General features: G+C 42.0%; 1 protein-coding gene across 7 annotated transcripts in view; it reads left to right on the top strand.

Moving 5' to 3' along the window:
- Window positions 1–16966, top strand: part of LOC309713587 (ryanodine receptor 2-like) — a 304174-nt gene that overhangs the window by 163098 nt on the left and 124110 nt on the right. For 6 of the 7 annotated variants that reach the window (XM_082545335.1, XM_082545338.1, XM_082545333.1 and 3 more), the window contains 9 exons: window positions 3605–3805; window positions 6005–6110; window positions 6266–6409; window positions 7960–8087; window positions 8928–9073; window positions 10406–10520; window positions 10720–10852; window positions 13953–14056; window positions 16790–16925. In XM_082545335.1, the coding sequence (XP_082401461.1) occupies window positions 3605–3805; window positions 6005–6110; window positions 6266–6409; window positions 7960–8087; window positions 8928–9073; window positions 10406–10520; window positions 10720–10852; window positions 13953–14056; window positions 16790–16925 (1213 nt within the window). The remainder of the gene's footprint in view (window positions 1–3604; window positions 3806–6004; window positions 6111–6265; window positions 6410–7959; window positions 8088–8927; window positions 9074–10405; window positions 10521–10719; window positions 10853–13952; window positions 14057–16789; window positions 16926–16966) is intronic. The other variant, XM_082545334.1, reaches the window with a different exon arrangement.

Raw genomic sequence — 16966 nt, 5'->3', positions numbered from 1 at the left:
GATCAGGGGCTGTCTCTGATTTTAATAGCTCCACGGTGGCCATCCAAACACTGGATAGCAGAAATCATCCAGCTTCTGGTGGACGAGCCATGGGCACTCCCCATCCGCAGGGACCTTCTGTCTCAGGCGCGGGGGGAGATATACCATCCCCATCCAGACCAGGTTGCTCTCTGGGCCTGGCCCGTGAAAGGTGGAATTTGAAGGCAGCAGGCATGCCTCCGAAGGTTATTGAAACCATTCAGAATGCCAGAGCCTCCTCCACTCGTTCCATTTACAGCAGTAAACGGCGTGTTTTTGAAAAGTGGTGCCATGAAAAGCAGATTATCCCTTTTCAGTGTTCAGTGGTGGAGCTGTTGTGTTTTCTTCAAGACTTGCTGGACAAAAGGAAAGCTTTTTCCACTATAAAGGTCTATTTAGCAGCTATTTCAGCCTGCCACGTGGGGTTTGGTGATAAACCTGCTGGGCAGCACCCCCTTGTAGGTCGCTTCATGAGAGGGGCGCGTCGAACGCTCCCAGTTTCTAGACCACTGGTCCCTTTATGGGATCTGTCAGTCGTTTTAGACGCCCTCTCCCACCACCCCTTTGAGCCTATTGGGGCAGTGGGGTTGAAGTTTCTCTCTCTTAAAACCACTCTGCTGTTGGCTCTAACCACAGCCAAGCGAGTTAGTGAATTACAGGCTCTGTCTATTCACCCCTCTTGTCTACAGTTGGCCCCGGGACTCACTAAAGCACACCTGAGGTTGAACCCAGCCTTTGTCCCTAAAGTGTTGGAAACATCATACAGCCCTACAGTAGAGCTCCTAGCTTTTCACCCCCCTCCATTCTCTTCCGAGAGGGAGCAGAGGCTGAACACTTTGTGCCCTGTCCGGGCCTTGGGGACTTATGTTGACAGAACAGCTGGATTCAGGAAGTCGGATCAGCTGTTTGTTTCCTGGGCCTCCCCTCACAAGGGCAGGCCCGTATCACGCCAGAGACTAGCTCATTAGATTGTAGAGGCCTTAGCTCTGGCTTATAGCTCTAAGGGCTTGCAGGCCCCCCCGGGACTCCGAGCACACTCCACTAGGGGTGTGGCCACATCCTGGGCGTTGTTCAGAGGTGTATCAGTCCAGGATATTTGTGCGGCAGCAAGCTGGGCTACGCCGCACACGTTTGTCCGGTTTTATCGGCTGGATGTTGCACAGTCATCCCTGGCTCAGACGGTGCTGGATTCTGGTGCCTCAGGTTCGACCTGAGATCCTGGAGTAGCACTGGAGAGTAGCTTCGGGAGCTGGCGCAATCCGGGAGTGGGCCATATCTCCCATAGTGAAACACCGAGCGAAGTTAGAAAAAGAACGTTGGGTTACTTAACGTAATCCCTGGTTCTTTGATAACAGAGTGAGGTGTTTCACCAACACTTCCCTCCTTGCTTAGGCACGGAAAGAAATCTGCTTGGAATGAGTTAGGAGGAGCTGGTCGGCCGTGTTAGTACGAGGGGGCGGAGCCCTGAGCACGGCTCGACAGGTCTGTCATAGACAGACGTGGTGTCATTGGAGCTTCCGTAGTTGGTCACGCCGAGGCGATTCCCATAGTGAAACACCTCACTCTGTTATCAAAGAACCAGGGATTACGTTAAGTAACCCAACGTTATGCATCATCGAAGTACCGGAGAAATTATAATAACTTAATACATCACATACCATAAAGGCCCTTTCACATAGAATTTTTAAATAATACGGTCGTCTTTTCCAAGTCCCTGTTAGTAAATGATTTAATAATTGATCAACAGATTGATTTACTCCACTGTTACCTTCTTCTGTGTCCAGAGCAGCAACCTGAATGCTACTCCCACAGAGGTCGATTATCTTGTTAATATTTTTACATCTTCACTTAATACAACTGGATACTGTTGCTCCTCTGAAAGAGAAAACCTTAAATCAGAAGTACTTCATGCCCTGGTGTAGCTCACAAATATGCACCTTAAAGCAGATGACACGTAAGCTAGAGAGGAAATGGTGTCTCAGTAATTGAGAAGATCATCATTTAGCCTCGAGAAATTGTTTGCTCCTTCATATTCAATCCCTCCATAAAGCTGGAATATCTTATTATTCATCACTGATTGAAGAACATAAGAACAACCCTAGGTTTGTATTCAGCACTTTAGCCAGGCTGACAAAAAGTCACAGCTCTGTTGGGCCTTTAATGTTGACTAGTAATGACGTGATGAACTTCTTCACAAATGAAATTTGAACCATTAGAGAAAAAATAAGCATCTCAAATGGACCATTATGTACAGCTACTTTCAGTGCCATTAATATTTACAGATTGATCTTTCTGACTTAAGTAATTACTTCCTCCAAACCATCTGTTATCTCAAAACTCCTTGAAAGAGTAGTTGTAAAACAGCTAACAGATCATCTGCAGAGGTTTATTTGAAGAGTTTCAGTCAGGTTTCAGAGCTCATCACAGCACAGAAACAGCTTTAGTGAAGGTTACTAATGATCTTCTTGTGGCCTCTGACAGTGGACTCATCTCTGTGCTTGTCCAATAGCATTCAGTGCTACCGATCATAACATTTTATTACAGCGATTAGAGCATGCTGCAGGTATTCAAACCACTGCACTGTTGTCGTGATCTGTGAGTGCAGATCGTGTCTTGAAGACACACGTGAATGTGGGACCAATCTTAACAAGTGATCTGTATTTTCTTAACAGATCACGTCTCTGTCAGACTGCAGGCTTACTTGGGGTTTCTAGCGTATTTAAAATCTGAATGGAAGGAAGAGGCTTCAGCTATTTGGTCCCTCTTCCGGTTCCCTGTTTGGATTTATATAGATAGAGAGACACTCTCTATATTTTTAAAATTAGGCTTAAAACTTTCCCTTTTGGTAAAGCTTATAGTTAGGGGTGGACCGGTTAACGCTAAACCACCACTTAGTTATGCTGCAAGAGCACTTATCCATGAGTTATCTTAGCTACTTTGGGCTACACTCTAGTTCTCGTGGGATGAGACATGGAGTACTTCTTAAAAAGTTCACCACTTCATCACAAGGCTGACATAAAGAGACAGAAAGCTATTTACTCTCATATTGACAGCCTAATTTAGATTGCCAGTTATCTTTAGAAGCAGATGGTAGAATGAACGAACTCCACAGAAAGTTCCCAATCAAAGAAAAAGCTGAATCCAGAACCAGAATCATGCAGTAAGACCCAGATCTTATGGCAAATTCTGAATGTTCTTGTTCCTACAGAGGCAGCTACACCAATTTCTGGTAAAATTCCTATCATACTTACCATAAAAAACAGAAATGAGACATTCTTTGTATCGGGCTTTAAACAAGCTTTTTAATGATGTAATGACACCAATTCATTTGTGCAGGATTTCTGCATTGACGTCATCTGTCAGTTTTGTAGGGTCATGCATGGTCTTGACTTAGGTTGAGGGTTGAAATCCTACAATGATAGATAGGGAACAGTATGATTTGGCATTTTTCACAGAATGAGAACTTTCCCCTAATATCGAAATCGCTTTAGAAAGAGATTTCCTAATGGCCACTATGTGCATTTTTTAAAATTTCTTCTTTAAACCATGTCATTTTGTTTGTGTGTGTGTGTGTGTGTGTGTGTAGATGTGTCATGTGCTGCAGTACCTGTGTGACTGCCAGGTGCGCCATCGTATTGAGGCAGTGGTGGCCTTCTCTGATGACTTTGTGGCTTGTCTCCAAGAAAACCAACGATTTCGTTACAATGAGGTGATGCTGGCACTCAACATGTCTGCAGCCCTTACTGCCAAGAAGACCAAAGAGTTCAGATCTCCCCCACAGGAACAGGTGGGAACACCACAGAACAACATAAAGCATAAATATAACTGTAACCATTTTCTGTAATTCAAATGGTTGCCGAGCAGAGGACTCTTGCTCAGTGAAGAGCAGTAAATAATGCGACTTACATACACATTTTATTTTAATTTGGCTTTGTATAGAAACACAGTTTTTGCAAACTGTCAGCTAATCAGCCAAGGTTGAGGGTGAACCCATAGTGAAACCTGGCCCCACCCTATCATGTGATATACTGAGGTCAGAAGGCAGTGAGTGGGCGTTAAGGCATCTGGGAAGGGATCTCAACACTGACAGCTGGTGTCATAAGCCCCGTCTCTGTTCAAAGATGGCCGTTCACAGTGGACATAGATGCTTCTTTCAGTCCTCTTTAAAACCATCTGTCTTCTCTGTCCAGCATGTGAACATTGGCATCCTCGAAAGAGTGACCTTTGACCTTTAGATGCAGATGAACAGCCAAGTCTTGTTGTGCCATGTGGTTGCTTGGTCTCTCGAATGTAGAGGTCTGGGCGTTCCTCGCTACACTGCACAGCATGCACTACGTTGTTAAGTTTGTGTTTAGGAGTTTTGTCTTTGGGATGAACCAGTTGTTGTCTGAGTGTGTGGCCGGGTCTGAAGTATACTCTTGGCTCTTTTAAAGGGATAGTATTAGCTATTGGTACAGATATGTTGACGACACCTGGTTCAAAATCAAAATCCAAAAAGTAGAATCCTTCATTGCTCACATCAACTCAGTGATTAAAAACATAAATTTCACCAGGGAAGACACAAAGGACGACTGTTTGCCTTTCCTGGACTGCGCCGTGCACATTAAGGAGAATGGAAACCTCAACATCGAAGTTTACCGGAAGCCCACACACACGGACCAGTACCTCCTCTTTGACTCCCATCACCCTCTGGAACACAAACCTGGAGTAATCAGGACCCTACACCACCGGGCAGAACATGTTCCCTCTAAGCCTGAAGGAAAAAAGAAGGAACACACACATGTAAAGGAAGCTCTTAAAACATGTGGTTATCATAATTGGGCGTTCATAAAGTCAGCAAAGATGCACAGAAAAAGAAGATCAGACACCAGCGAGAGAGGACAAGAAAGACAAACAGAAGAACTTTGCACCCCTTATTTAGCAGGTTTGTAAGAGAAACAGGAGAATTTTCTCCAAAAGTGACATCCCACTTTACTTCAGACCCAGCCACACACAGACAAAAGCTGATTTGACCCAAGTACAAAACAAACACAGACTAAGCAACATAGTGTATGCTGTGCTGTGCAGTGAGGACAGGTGACACCTCTACATCGGAGAAACCAAACAGCCACTCCAAAAATGCATGGCATAGCATAGAAGGGCCACCTCAACAGGACAAGACTTGGCTGTACATCTACACCTAAAAGATAAAGGTCAATCTTTCATGCATGCCAGCATTCACAGCTTGATCCAAGAAAACAGATGGTTTATAGGAGCAAAAGAGGACGTCTAGGTCAACTGTGCTTACGACACCAACTGTCAGCGATCCCCCAGCAACCCCTCCCAGGTACCTCAGGCCCCCAGGCCCCACTTACATCTTGTGTCAAGTGACTTCATTAGGTCATATGATAAGGTAAGGCAAGGTCTCACAATGGTTTCAGCCAAAGCCTCTGGTGATAGTGATCCACACCTTTTTTCCACATGTGATGATTCACATGTTGGAGTGAAACCACTGGGAGGCGTTGCCCCACGCCACTGTCCCACTGGGTTTAAATATTACCATTTTAAAAACCTGGGACTCTCTTGGTTTTAGAACTGAAGAAGCCTCTTGTACGAGAGGTGAAATGTTTTCAAAAGTTTTATAGTCCAGTCACCTTCTTTTAAGGCTCTTAAGAGTACCATCACTTGGATCACTGAGAAGCTAAACAGACATGTTGTAGAGCCACTTTTACCAGCAATAACCTAAAAGGACCATTTTCTCTTGCATCGTTGTGGAAGAATTTTGGTCCACTGATCTTTACAGTGTTTCTTCTGCTCATTGAGGTCTCCAGGCTTTCATTTGTGCAAAGTGCAGAAAGGTCCTGCCAAAAGCACAACATGTATGATTTCAGTAAAGCTTTCAGCTTTCACGGCATCTTGTAACTTGTAACTAAACATGTGTATGTACTTTGGATTTCTATATTGAAAATCTAATGGTCGCTTTAAAGGTTCTCTTACCAATCTGCAGATCAACATGCTGTTAAACTTTAAGGATGAGAAGCAGGAGTGTCCCTGTCCTGAATACATCCGAGAACAGCTGCTAGACTTCCATGAAGATCTGATGAGGCACTGTGGTCAGTTTCACAATACACTGCTGCATTAACTACAGTTGCCAGAATAAGATCAATAGCCATAATATCATTTAATAAATATAACAGTAATGTGTGTATAGTCAGTATTCATTAATTGTAGACATACCATACATGCATTGATCTGCCCATTTTGCTAGGTATAGAGTTGGACGAGGAGAGAGGCATAAACTGTGACAGTGACTTCACCATACGAGGTCGACTCATGTCACTGGTGGAGAAAGTGGCTTATCTAAAGAAGAAGATGGCCAACCTGCCAAAGGAAAAAAAAGACAGGAAACCCAGTAAGGCCATTCTTAAATGAGCTGCTAGTAATTCTCAATGAATAGGAAAATGTACAAGCCTACACTGTTCCAAAAATAGTAATGTCAAAGTATCTTACTGTACATTTTACAGTTGCAGTCTTTCTAAAATATCATTAAATTTACATAAGTAGACTGTGATTTTACATGTCAAAGGTAAAATAACATAACATCACTGTAAATATAATAAAACACAATTTACTTGTTTTGTAAATATATTTTTTTGTGCATATTCAGATTGTAAAAATACATTCAGAAATGTATCATAATTTCACAAATATTTGTTTGTTATGTGAGAGAATGATCTGTTAAATTCAAAATAAATAAATAAATGTAGAGGCAGGAATTGCAATTAATATAAATCTCAAAGTATTCACAACATTCCTGAACAGAAATAGGCCTCTGCAACTGGGGTGAGGGTGTGGCCATGAAAACAATGTGACATGCCATTGGATGTTGGGACACATAATAACATGACGCTAAGCACCGGCCAATGAATGTGAACTAACAACCACAAGGTCGCGGCTGCACTGAAAACATCCTAATATAAAAGTATTTTACTGCATTTCACAGTTTTGTTCTGTTCTTCTAGAACATCATTAAAGTTACGTAAATAGACTGATTTCACATTTCAAATGTAAATTAACGTTAAATCACTGTAATGTAATAAAACATCATTTTCATGATTATTAACTGTGTCTGTCTGTACATATGCATATTTAGATTGTTAAAATACATTCACAAATGTATCATGATCTCACAAATATCTGTGCGTTATTTGAAAGATCGAACTGTTGAATTCAAATGTAATGCTATGGATTTGATTTGATTTGATATACCTTTATTACTCCCACAGGGGGAAATTTCATAAACCTGCCGACCTATTGCACGCAATGGCGGCGCCATCTTACCCTCCGATCATACATACATTACACAAAACATCACATGGGGAAGGAGGTATAACAATGGAAAATGCACCACATGAGGAAAGATAAGGATAACAAAAATCACTCCCCCCAGACTGAGCTCCAACAGGGAGATCAGTTTGAGAACAGAAAAAAACATCTCTGCACGTAGCACATGAAAACAACTTGTCAGTCTGTCCCAGGGAATGCAATCTATTATTATTTAAACCAACTGTTAACTGTATATTTCTGTACATTTACGCATTATGATTCATATTGCCACATTCATTGACCTTGTTTACAGGTAATTTCATTGTTTGATCACGTTAAAATGTTCCTAATTTGATGTCTAAAAGCACTTGGAAAAGGCAGAATCCCATGTAAAATTAGCTCAACAAACTCTACTTTCATTACTGGAAATAACCGTATTTTTATGAGGAAGTTATTTTCTGTTATTTTACGGTAGTATTTTGGCGCCCCAGCTGCCGGAATATTACCGTTTTTTCACGATGTTTTTTTTAACAGTGTAGTAGCTATGAGACAAAAAAAGTAAATAAGATCTTTGACTTCAGGACATTCAATCTCTGACCTGCTCTCCCTTCCTCCTTCTCTGTCCTTCTCCTTAAGGTACCTTACAACAGCTCATTTCCGATACGATGGTGCGCTGGGCTCAGGAGTCAGTTATAGAGGATCCAGAGCTGGTCAGAGCTATGTTTGTCCTACTTCACCGCCAGTATGATGGCATTGGTGGACAGGTTTGTGTGTGTAATAGAAAAGAAAATCCATACCACTGGAATCTCCAAATAAATGTATACAATATAGTCATGCTATATTTGTAACAATCTGATGTGAGAAGTTGTTCTTTTAGGAAAATATGAGGAGCGGCTATCCAGCCTGCTCCATATGTGACACACTTCCTGGGGTCCCAAACAATAAATCTGGCAACTGTCAAGTAGATCAGATTGAACAAAACAATTGTTAAGAAAGCAAAAAATGCACATGCAAACAATCCTTGGTGCTACTTTTCAATTTGTTGAAAAGTGACCTGCCTACCAGTTCACCAGAGGCCGACTGTCAGCTTTGTTCAGATGATGTGGTCATAAATTCACCAGATAATCAAGTCTAGTACAACAAGTTCCACAAGTCAAACAAACATGTGGGACGTTCTTCATTTATTTGCACAGTGTCACTAATATTAGAAACATCCCGTCTCAGAGTGATGCTCTATAAGAACTCCCTGAACCGCCTTCAGCTGATCCAGAATGGTGCAGCAAGAATACGAACTGGAACTTGAAAGAGAGCCCGTGTTTCTCCTATATTAGCTTCTCTTCAATTGATCCGTGTTAAAAGCATTAAATTAGAATTTAAATTTCATTTAAAATCCTTCTGTCCCACATCAGATTGCACTCTCACAGTAACACTACAGTTATTTGAAAAGAACAATGTAAGTTGTTAATTTCTGTGTATTCATTTATCTCTCCTTACTTCAGGTACAGATGTGAAATATCATGCTCCGTTTGCACAGTAACAGTGCTTCTGCTTGTATATTAAATGTATGTCAATCAGTTTAATAAGGTATGAATATGTCTGTGCAGGTGCGGGCTCTTCCTAAAACCTACACTATAAACTCAGTATCAATCGAGGACACCATCAACCTGTTAGCGGCTCTCGGTCAGATCAGATCTCTGCTGAGTGTGCGCATGGGAAGAGAGGAGGAGAAACTGATGATCAGAGGGCTGGGGTGAGAGCACGCTTATCTGTCAGGCTCTTGCGTGTCTGAATGATTTGTTTTCTTTGGAGTACTTTCTTCTTTAGACTTGCTTTAACTCCCAACAAGAAGAGGAAAAATGTAAACAAATATTTATGTGAATGAAAGTTCAGAAACAGAGCAATTACAATTTTGTGCATGTGTGTATATTTGATTTTTAATCTATCTACAGAATGCCCTACAGGCACATAAAAACAAATTCAGAATTTCTCTTAGTCGTACATGGACTTTTGTCTTCAAGTATTCTTTGCTCAGACTAACTTTAAAGAGTGTCCATGTAAGGATATGGCTTAGGCACACATAATCTGTATATCTCAGTCCAGCACAATAAAAACAGGAACATTTCACTTTACCTATGGGTTATATGCTTTGTTTCAATGGTTTGCAAACCTTTGTGCCCAAAGAACACCTGTATTCATGCACAAAAGTCTTTCTTTTGGTTGCATTCTTCACAGACAATTTGCAGCATCTTGATCTAGAGCAGCCTTCCTGTCAGGATTGATACCACTCAACAAACACATTCCATGCCTCGTCTTCAGCACTTTATTATACACTTAAATACAAAGCAACAAATTGTCTTGCATTGGAGTGCATTAGATTGCTTGCAACTAGTGACTTGGTCTGCTTCACATAGCTCAAGTTACTCTAATGTGGTTTCCAAGTCCCACTTTAGCTTGCTTGGCAAGGTAAAGGTGGACTTGGTAGCATTTACCAGCTAATCCTGGCAGATAACTGTTGACATCTATAGTCTAGCTGAAGCTACACAATACATGTGCGCATGTGTCATATAGGTAACCTTCACATTATTGATTGCTGCTTTTAGGTGATGGGTCCTCTTCCCTAGTGGCTAATTGTGGTTTGCTTCATACAAGGAAATGATCCCTTTTCCCCTTATTAATCTCCTTGTAGTCAGTTGGTGGATTTAATGTCACAAGCATGCGATTCCCATTGCTAGCAACTTTGAAAATGCACTCTGGTTCCATTTGACAGATGTTTGTTAAGATCAACATTGTTGGTGATCCAGATTAGGTTTGAGATTAGATTTTAAACTAAAATGAAGTCTGGTTTTTGAGGCAGCTTTTTCCATTTTAGACATTGTTGGTTGCACTTGACCCAAAACTGTTCTTACTTGGTTTGTATCCAAAAGCCTTATAATAAAAATGAGCACCCATGAACCTCTTTTAAATGTCAAAACCTGAATATCACTGTTGTAATAACAAAACACTCTGGTCAAATATTAAACAGTTAATATATGAAAGAGTTTGAGCTGTCGGTTTAAATTTCACCCATCCTTCTTCCTCTCAGAGATATCATGAACAACAAAGTGTTTTACCAACATCCTAACCTGATGAGAGCGTTGGGAATGCACGAGACTGTCATGGAGGTCATGGTCAATGTGCTCAGTGGAGGAGACTCCAAGGTATGTAGTAGTAATAGTGCTGACATACTGAAGAGTCATGATGAAGAATGGTAGAGCAATGGGGAAATGCATTCGTATTTCAAATAAATTATGTGTCACAAAATGTTTTAAATATATGTTTTTCCCCTGAATTATTTTCAGATAAATAAACACAAAGGGACATTTTGTCTAACAACCTGTGATGCACGTGTGTTTTCAGGAAATCACCTTTCCAAAAATGGTGGCCAACTGTTGTCGTTTTCTATGTTACTTCTGTCGAATCAGCCGTCAGAACCAGAAAGCCATGTTTGACCATCTGAGTTATCTGCTGGAGAACAGCAGTGTTGGCCTGGGTGAGTAATGATGACCTAACAAACATTATTTCAGTTGAATATTTATCATGAAGAGAACAGGAGATGAAGGAATGTTGAAGACCAATGCATGGTGACCAACATTAATAATAAAGGGAATAAAGGGAACTAGCTCAGAATTGTTTTGTTGTTGATTAACGTTGGTAGTTGAGGACGGGTAGCAGCTACAGAGTTGTGTAAAAGCTTGAAGAATGACGTTGCAATTTACCCACAAGACAGAGCTCAAAAAGACAAACATCAGAATCAGAATCAGAATCAGAAAGGGGTTTATTGCCAAATGTTGAGCAGGTTTACAACATTAGGAAATTGCTGCGGTGCTTCAGTGCAAACATAGTGTCATAAATAGCACTTAAATAGACATGGAAAAAAATAAAAGTAGGGATAAGAATTAAAAGTGCTACGTGGAAAGATATGTGCATGAGATATACATGAGAATAAGAATTAAGAGTGCTACGTTGAAAGATATATACATGAGTGCAGGTGGTGATCAGTGCCAAACATGGAATGATGCAGTGACACAGCGTAGGGTCATGTGTTAGTAGCGGGTACAGTCATATGGTTATTGTTCATGTGTCCAACAGCAGAGGGGAAGAAACTGTTCTTATGGCGAGAGGTTCTGGTGCGAATGGACCGGAGCCTCCTGCCTGAGGGGAGCAGGTCAAACAGACTGTGTCCAGGGTGAGAAGGGTCAGCTGAGATCCGAGCTGCACGCCGCAATGTCCTGGAGGTGTACAGGTCCTGCAGAGATGGGAGTCTGCAGCCAATCACCTTCTCAGCAGAGCGCACAACACGCTGCAGTCTCTGTTTGTCCCTGATAGTGGCTCCAGCGTACCACACGGTGATGGAGGAGGTGAGGATGGACTCGATGATTGCAGTGTAGAACTGCATCATCGTCCGTGTTGGCAGGTTGAATTTCTTCAGCTGCCTCAGGAAGTACATCCTCTGCTGGGCTTTCTTGATGACGGAGGTGATGGTGGGCTCCCACTTCAGGTCCTGGGTGATGGTGGTACCCAGGAAGCGGAATGAGTCCACAGAGGTGATGGGGGTGTCAGTCAGGATGATGGGGGGGGAGTGGGGCTGTGTGCTTCCTGAAGTCCACAATAATCTCCACTGTCTTCTGGGCATTCAGCACCAGGTTGTTGTGGCTGCACCAGGACACCAGACGTTCAACCTCCCTCCTGTAGGCAGACTCGTCCCCGTCCGACATGAGTCCAATAACGGTGGTGTCATCTGCAAACTTGATTAGCTTGACAGACTGGTGGGTGGAGGTGCAGCAGTTGGTGTACAGGGAGAAGAGCAGAGGAGAAAGAACACAGCCCTGAGGGGAGCCGGTGCTGATGGTCCGGGAGTCCGAGACATTCTTTCCCAGCCTCACATGCTGCTTCCTGTCCGTCAGGAAGTCAGTGATCCACCGGCAGATGGGATCAGGCACATTCATCTGGGAAAGCTTGTCTCGGAGATGGTCTGGAAGGATGGTGTTGAAGGCAGAGCTGAAGTCCACAAACAGGATCCTGGCGTAGGTTCCTGGGGAGTCCAGATGCTGCAGGATGAACCTTTCCACACAGAGGCCGAGTCATTCTCTGAGATCTGCTGCTGCATCTTCTCAGAGTGCTGATGTTTAGCAATGTCCACTTCTTTAGTGAACCTGTACTTGGCCTCTCTGTAGCAGTCCCTGTCTCCGCTTCTGAATGCCTTTCTCTTTTCCAGCCACAGCTTTTTGAGTTTAGGAGTAAACCAGGGTTTGTCATTGTTATAACTCACCCTGGTGCGTGATGGCACAATGCTGTCCTCACAGAAGTGGATATAGGAGGTGACAATGTCCGTAAACTCGTCCAAGCTGTTAGAAGCAGCCTTCATTGTGTCCCAGTCTGTGGTCTCCAAACACGTGCGAAGCTCCTCCACAGCCTCGTTGCTCCACAGTTTTTTAGTCCTCACGACAGGTTTGGAGAGCTTCAGCCTCTGTCTGTACGCGGGGATTAGGTGGATCATGACGTGGTCAGAAAGACCGAGTGAAGCGCGGGGCACCGCGCGATAGGCCCCGCTGATCGTGCTGTAACAGTGGTCTAATGTCCTCTCCTCTCTGGTCGGGCATTTAGTATACTGCTTATATTTTGGAAGCTCATGGCTCAGATTGGCTTTGTTAAAGTCCCCAAGAGCAATGATGAGACATGCACTTGGTGCCGTTTTGGCGCTCTCTGTCAGGGTGAAAAATGAACATTGACATACTGGTGGAGGACTTGAACACAGTCCTCCACCAGTATTCATGGTATGAATGCATTAGCTATGAAACTTGACAGTTTGTTTCAAGTATGGGAACAAAGCTTACTTGTTGTTCCTAGAGTATTTAAAAGTAGAATGGGAGGCAGAGCCTTCAGTTTTCAGGCCCCTCTTCTGTGGGACCAGCTCACAGCTTGGACATCTTAATACGAGATATTTTTGCTTGAAATAAGTGAAAAAATCTGCCAATGGAACAAGTGAAAATTCTCCAGATCCAACATGCACTGTCTAAAAACAAGTTCTTCTATCTCACTGAAATGTTACTCTGTAATTGATTGTGTCTTATTTAAGTGTGATGAGATATTTTGACTAGAATATATTAAGATTTTGAGTTTTTGCAGTGTATATTTATATAAATCTTGTCTACTCACTCAAAGCACTTTAGAATACACATTTACGCATTCACACTAACACACATTCGGGGATTAAGTAAATGGTAAATGGACTGGTTCTGATAAAGCACTTTTCTACTCTGAGCACAACTTGCCTCATTCACCCATTTGCACAAGCACTTTTTTATGCTTTCCATCTAACATTCACGCTCTGATGGCTGCATCGTAAAGCAACTGGGGGTTAGTATCTTGCCCAAGGATATTTGGCATGAAGACTAGAGCAGATGGGGGTTGAACCACCAAGCTCCTGATTAGTAGGTGACCTGCTCTACCTCCCAGATTGCCACTGACTTTTGGATTGACAGACTACCCTCTCTAGCTCTGGGATGTTTGTTGCTTTGGAGCAAATGACTGTCTATTGTGAAAGTTTGTATAGTTGCATACACTTTACATATGTCTTTTCCTCTTCTCAGCATCTCCATCTATGCGAGGATCCACTCCTCTGGATGTGGCTGCAGCATCAGTCATGGATAATAATGAGCTTGCCCTTGCTTTAAGAGAGCCAGACCTGGAGAAGGTGAGGCTGACAAAGACTTAGACACACACAAAAGGAAAACCGTAAATTGTATTAGATATTCTGAGGTCACTTTAGCCTATAGAATAGAAGAGCCTGTTACTGTCACAGCACATGTACAACAAAATTGTACCAACTGTGGTGGAATAAAATACAGTCTGGGGAAGAAGATATGACTTGATTGACCTGAGGTGTCGACCACAGGGCAGCGGGTCAAACGGGTGGTATCCAGGGTGCAAGGGGAATCTGGCGAGGGTGCGAGCTGCCATCTTATGAAGATTAGGGTCTGTTAAGTTCTTGTTGCCTCAGAGAAAGTTACAAAAGTAGATGGTGAGCCTTGGCTCCATGTATAACCTTCTCCAGCATCTCCCTACACCTTTGAATATGCCACAGAGCTCAGAGTTACTTCACATGCACGCTGACAATTATACATAAACATGTCTGCTTAAGGAAGAAAGCATGTACAAAATGAGGCTTAAACTTCATCCCCAAATCGGTTCTGTATTCCTTTGTAAATTCAAGTTCTGTTTTAAATTTGGTGCACAGCTATCAAAATCAAATATTTTATAATGCATATTAATCTGATTCCTTACCAATCATGAAATTAACTTAATCAGTTCCATAGGTCTTATTCATACTGCTCCTTTAAGACAGCAGTCTCACTATACCCCATTCATTATACAAATTGATAATAGCAGTGGTTAGCAGAAACACTACTTTAAAACATGTAGATGCAAATATGTACTCAGCTTCCAAGCTAAAACCACTTAGAAAAAAGAGAGTACGAGTTTATATAGCAGCAGTTAGCGGGGTTAACATTTCAGCATGTTGGTTAGCAGCGGCAACTGTAAAGTCTACTCGCCAGTGCAAAGCACTTTGCATTTACAAGAAACAGCTTCAGGTCTCCAGATCTAGCAGTTAACAAAACAGACGTCTCGCTTTTCAACCTCTTTTTCAACAGCAACAATGTTCCTCATATTTAGTTATCAGCCTTACCAGCGTAACCAAACGGAAAACGGTTAAAGGCTGGAGAACAATTCCCATTGGTTAAAAATGAAATTGTCCATCAAGGTCAGAAAATAACAACTGTTAAACAAAAATGAATAAATAACAAGAATCAAATGTATTTGGCTTTCAACACAACAATAACTTTTTATACAGTCATCTTATTAGAATTTTGCTTTAGAGTTTACAGTACATTACACCACAGGAGTAGTAATTCTGACCAAAGGTTTCTACTTTTATCTGACTGTGACTGGGCTACAGCATCACCTGCACAAAGCAAATCTTCAGGCCGCCAAATTGAGATTTTCCATTATTCCCGTATAGTCTGTAAAGGCTATGAATTGGTGACACCGGAAACAAATGTATTAGTATAAAATCCAGAAAGCTACACGCTGAGATTATTTTAAGGTGGCACATGCCACCACAGTAGATCCGTCCCCGCTGCCGGTCATGTGAACCAAGCTCTAGCTATGGGCACAGTTTATGTCCCATGGCAACGGGTCGGGCATCCCATACTAGGGATACCACTTTTTTATGTCCGATACCGATACCGACATCATAAATTTGGATATCTGCCGATACCGATATGAATCCGATATAGTGTGTTTTAATCAATAAAACTGTTTTTTAATATCTTGCTGCATTTTGATAAGTTCATACTCAAGTTTAAATAAACAACAACACTAAAGCTATTCTGTTAAACCTGTATGTAAAGAACACACTGCACCCAAAATATTTCAAAGTTCAGCAAAACTGATCAATCTAATAAACTTAAACCTGCTCCATCCTCCCTGTTCTGGTGTTTTAAAGAGAACTTAGCAGAAATATTAAGCAACCTGACTAATAGGGTTGCAAACTCCCAGCAACATCTTTCTTCTACAGAACTGCAGACTGCACAGATGGTATCTTCCCAAAGGAAAAAGTGCTATAGCTTACTAGGGTATATTAAACTTAACAGTTACTATATACAGTAATGGACTTCTATACGTTTTACATCAGATTAAAACTTTGGGTTTAATATTCGGATAATTATTTATTAAAAGCTCGACATTTTAAATGAGAATAAGAAAGAAAAGTATGTCTTTGTGCCCCTTTTCCCTGTTCATGCCCTAAACGTGCTGCTGTTGTTCAGCCGCTGGTTTCCTCTTTCTGGCACGAAGTGGGCCAAAAACAAACAAGAGAGAAAAGCCGATCAGCTGATCATTGATCAGTTTCATGATTGAAGTAGGAGCAGGAGAGAGAGAGAGGCAGTCGCTCCATATATCGGTTGTTAAGCTTAACGCTGGAATGCTTTACAAACATTCAGAGATGAACTTACACACTTGCTTTACTTCTCTGGGATCACTTCCTCGGAGATGAAATGCTGGTTTGGTAGCGAGGCTACAAACACACACAGCGGCTCTATCACGTGACCACACTGCTCCGACGTGCTACGGTTATGAGCCGAGTCGCCATGTCGCAAGTTTTGTGAGGTGCTTTTTTGATATTTAATGGATCGGATTACATTTTTTATTTCTCTCCGATATCCGATCCAGTAATTTACGTCAGTATCGGACCGATACTGATACGTAATATCGGATCGGTCCATCTCTATCCCATACTGCTGAAGCCCTTTGTGCTTTGTTCTATCTCTGTTAATTAAATTTAAATTGTAGGTGTCTTTCCACTGTGCTATATTTTTTCTTTTTGAAACAAACAACCCAAAATAATAATAATAATTTATTTTTGCAGGTGGTACAATATCTAGCTGGGTGTGGGCTGCAGAGCTGTGTGATGCTGGTCCGTAAGGGATACCCTGACATTGGCTGGAACCCTGTGGAGGGGGAACGATACCTTGACTTCCTGCGCTTTGCTGTCTTCTGCAATGGTAAAAATGTAACCATACGACTGCAGTCAGATCATTTATTT

This window comes from Aulonocara stuartgranti (genome assembly GCF_965226115.1).
Source record: "Aulonocara stuartgranti genome assembly, chromosome: 8".
NCBI lineage: Eukaryota > Metazoa > Chordata > Actinopteri > Cichliformes > Cichlidae > Aulonocara > Aulonocara stuartgranti.
This window is presented reverse-complemented; position numbering and strand designations above follow the sequence as displayed.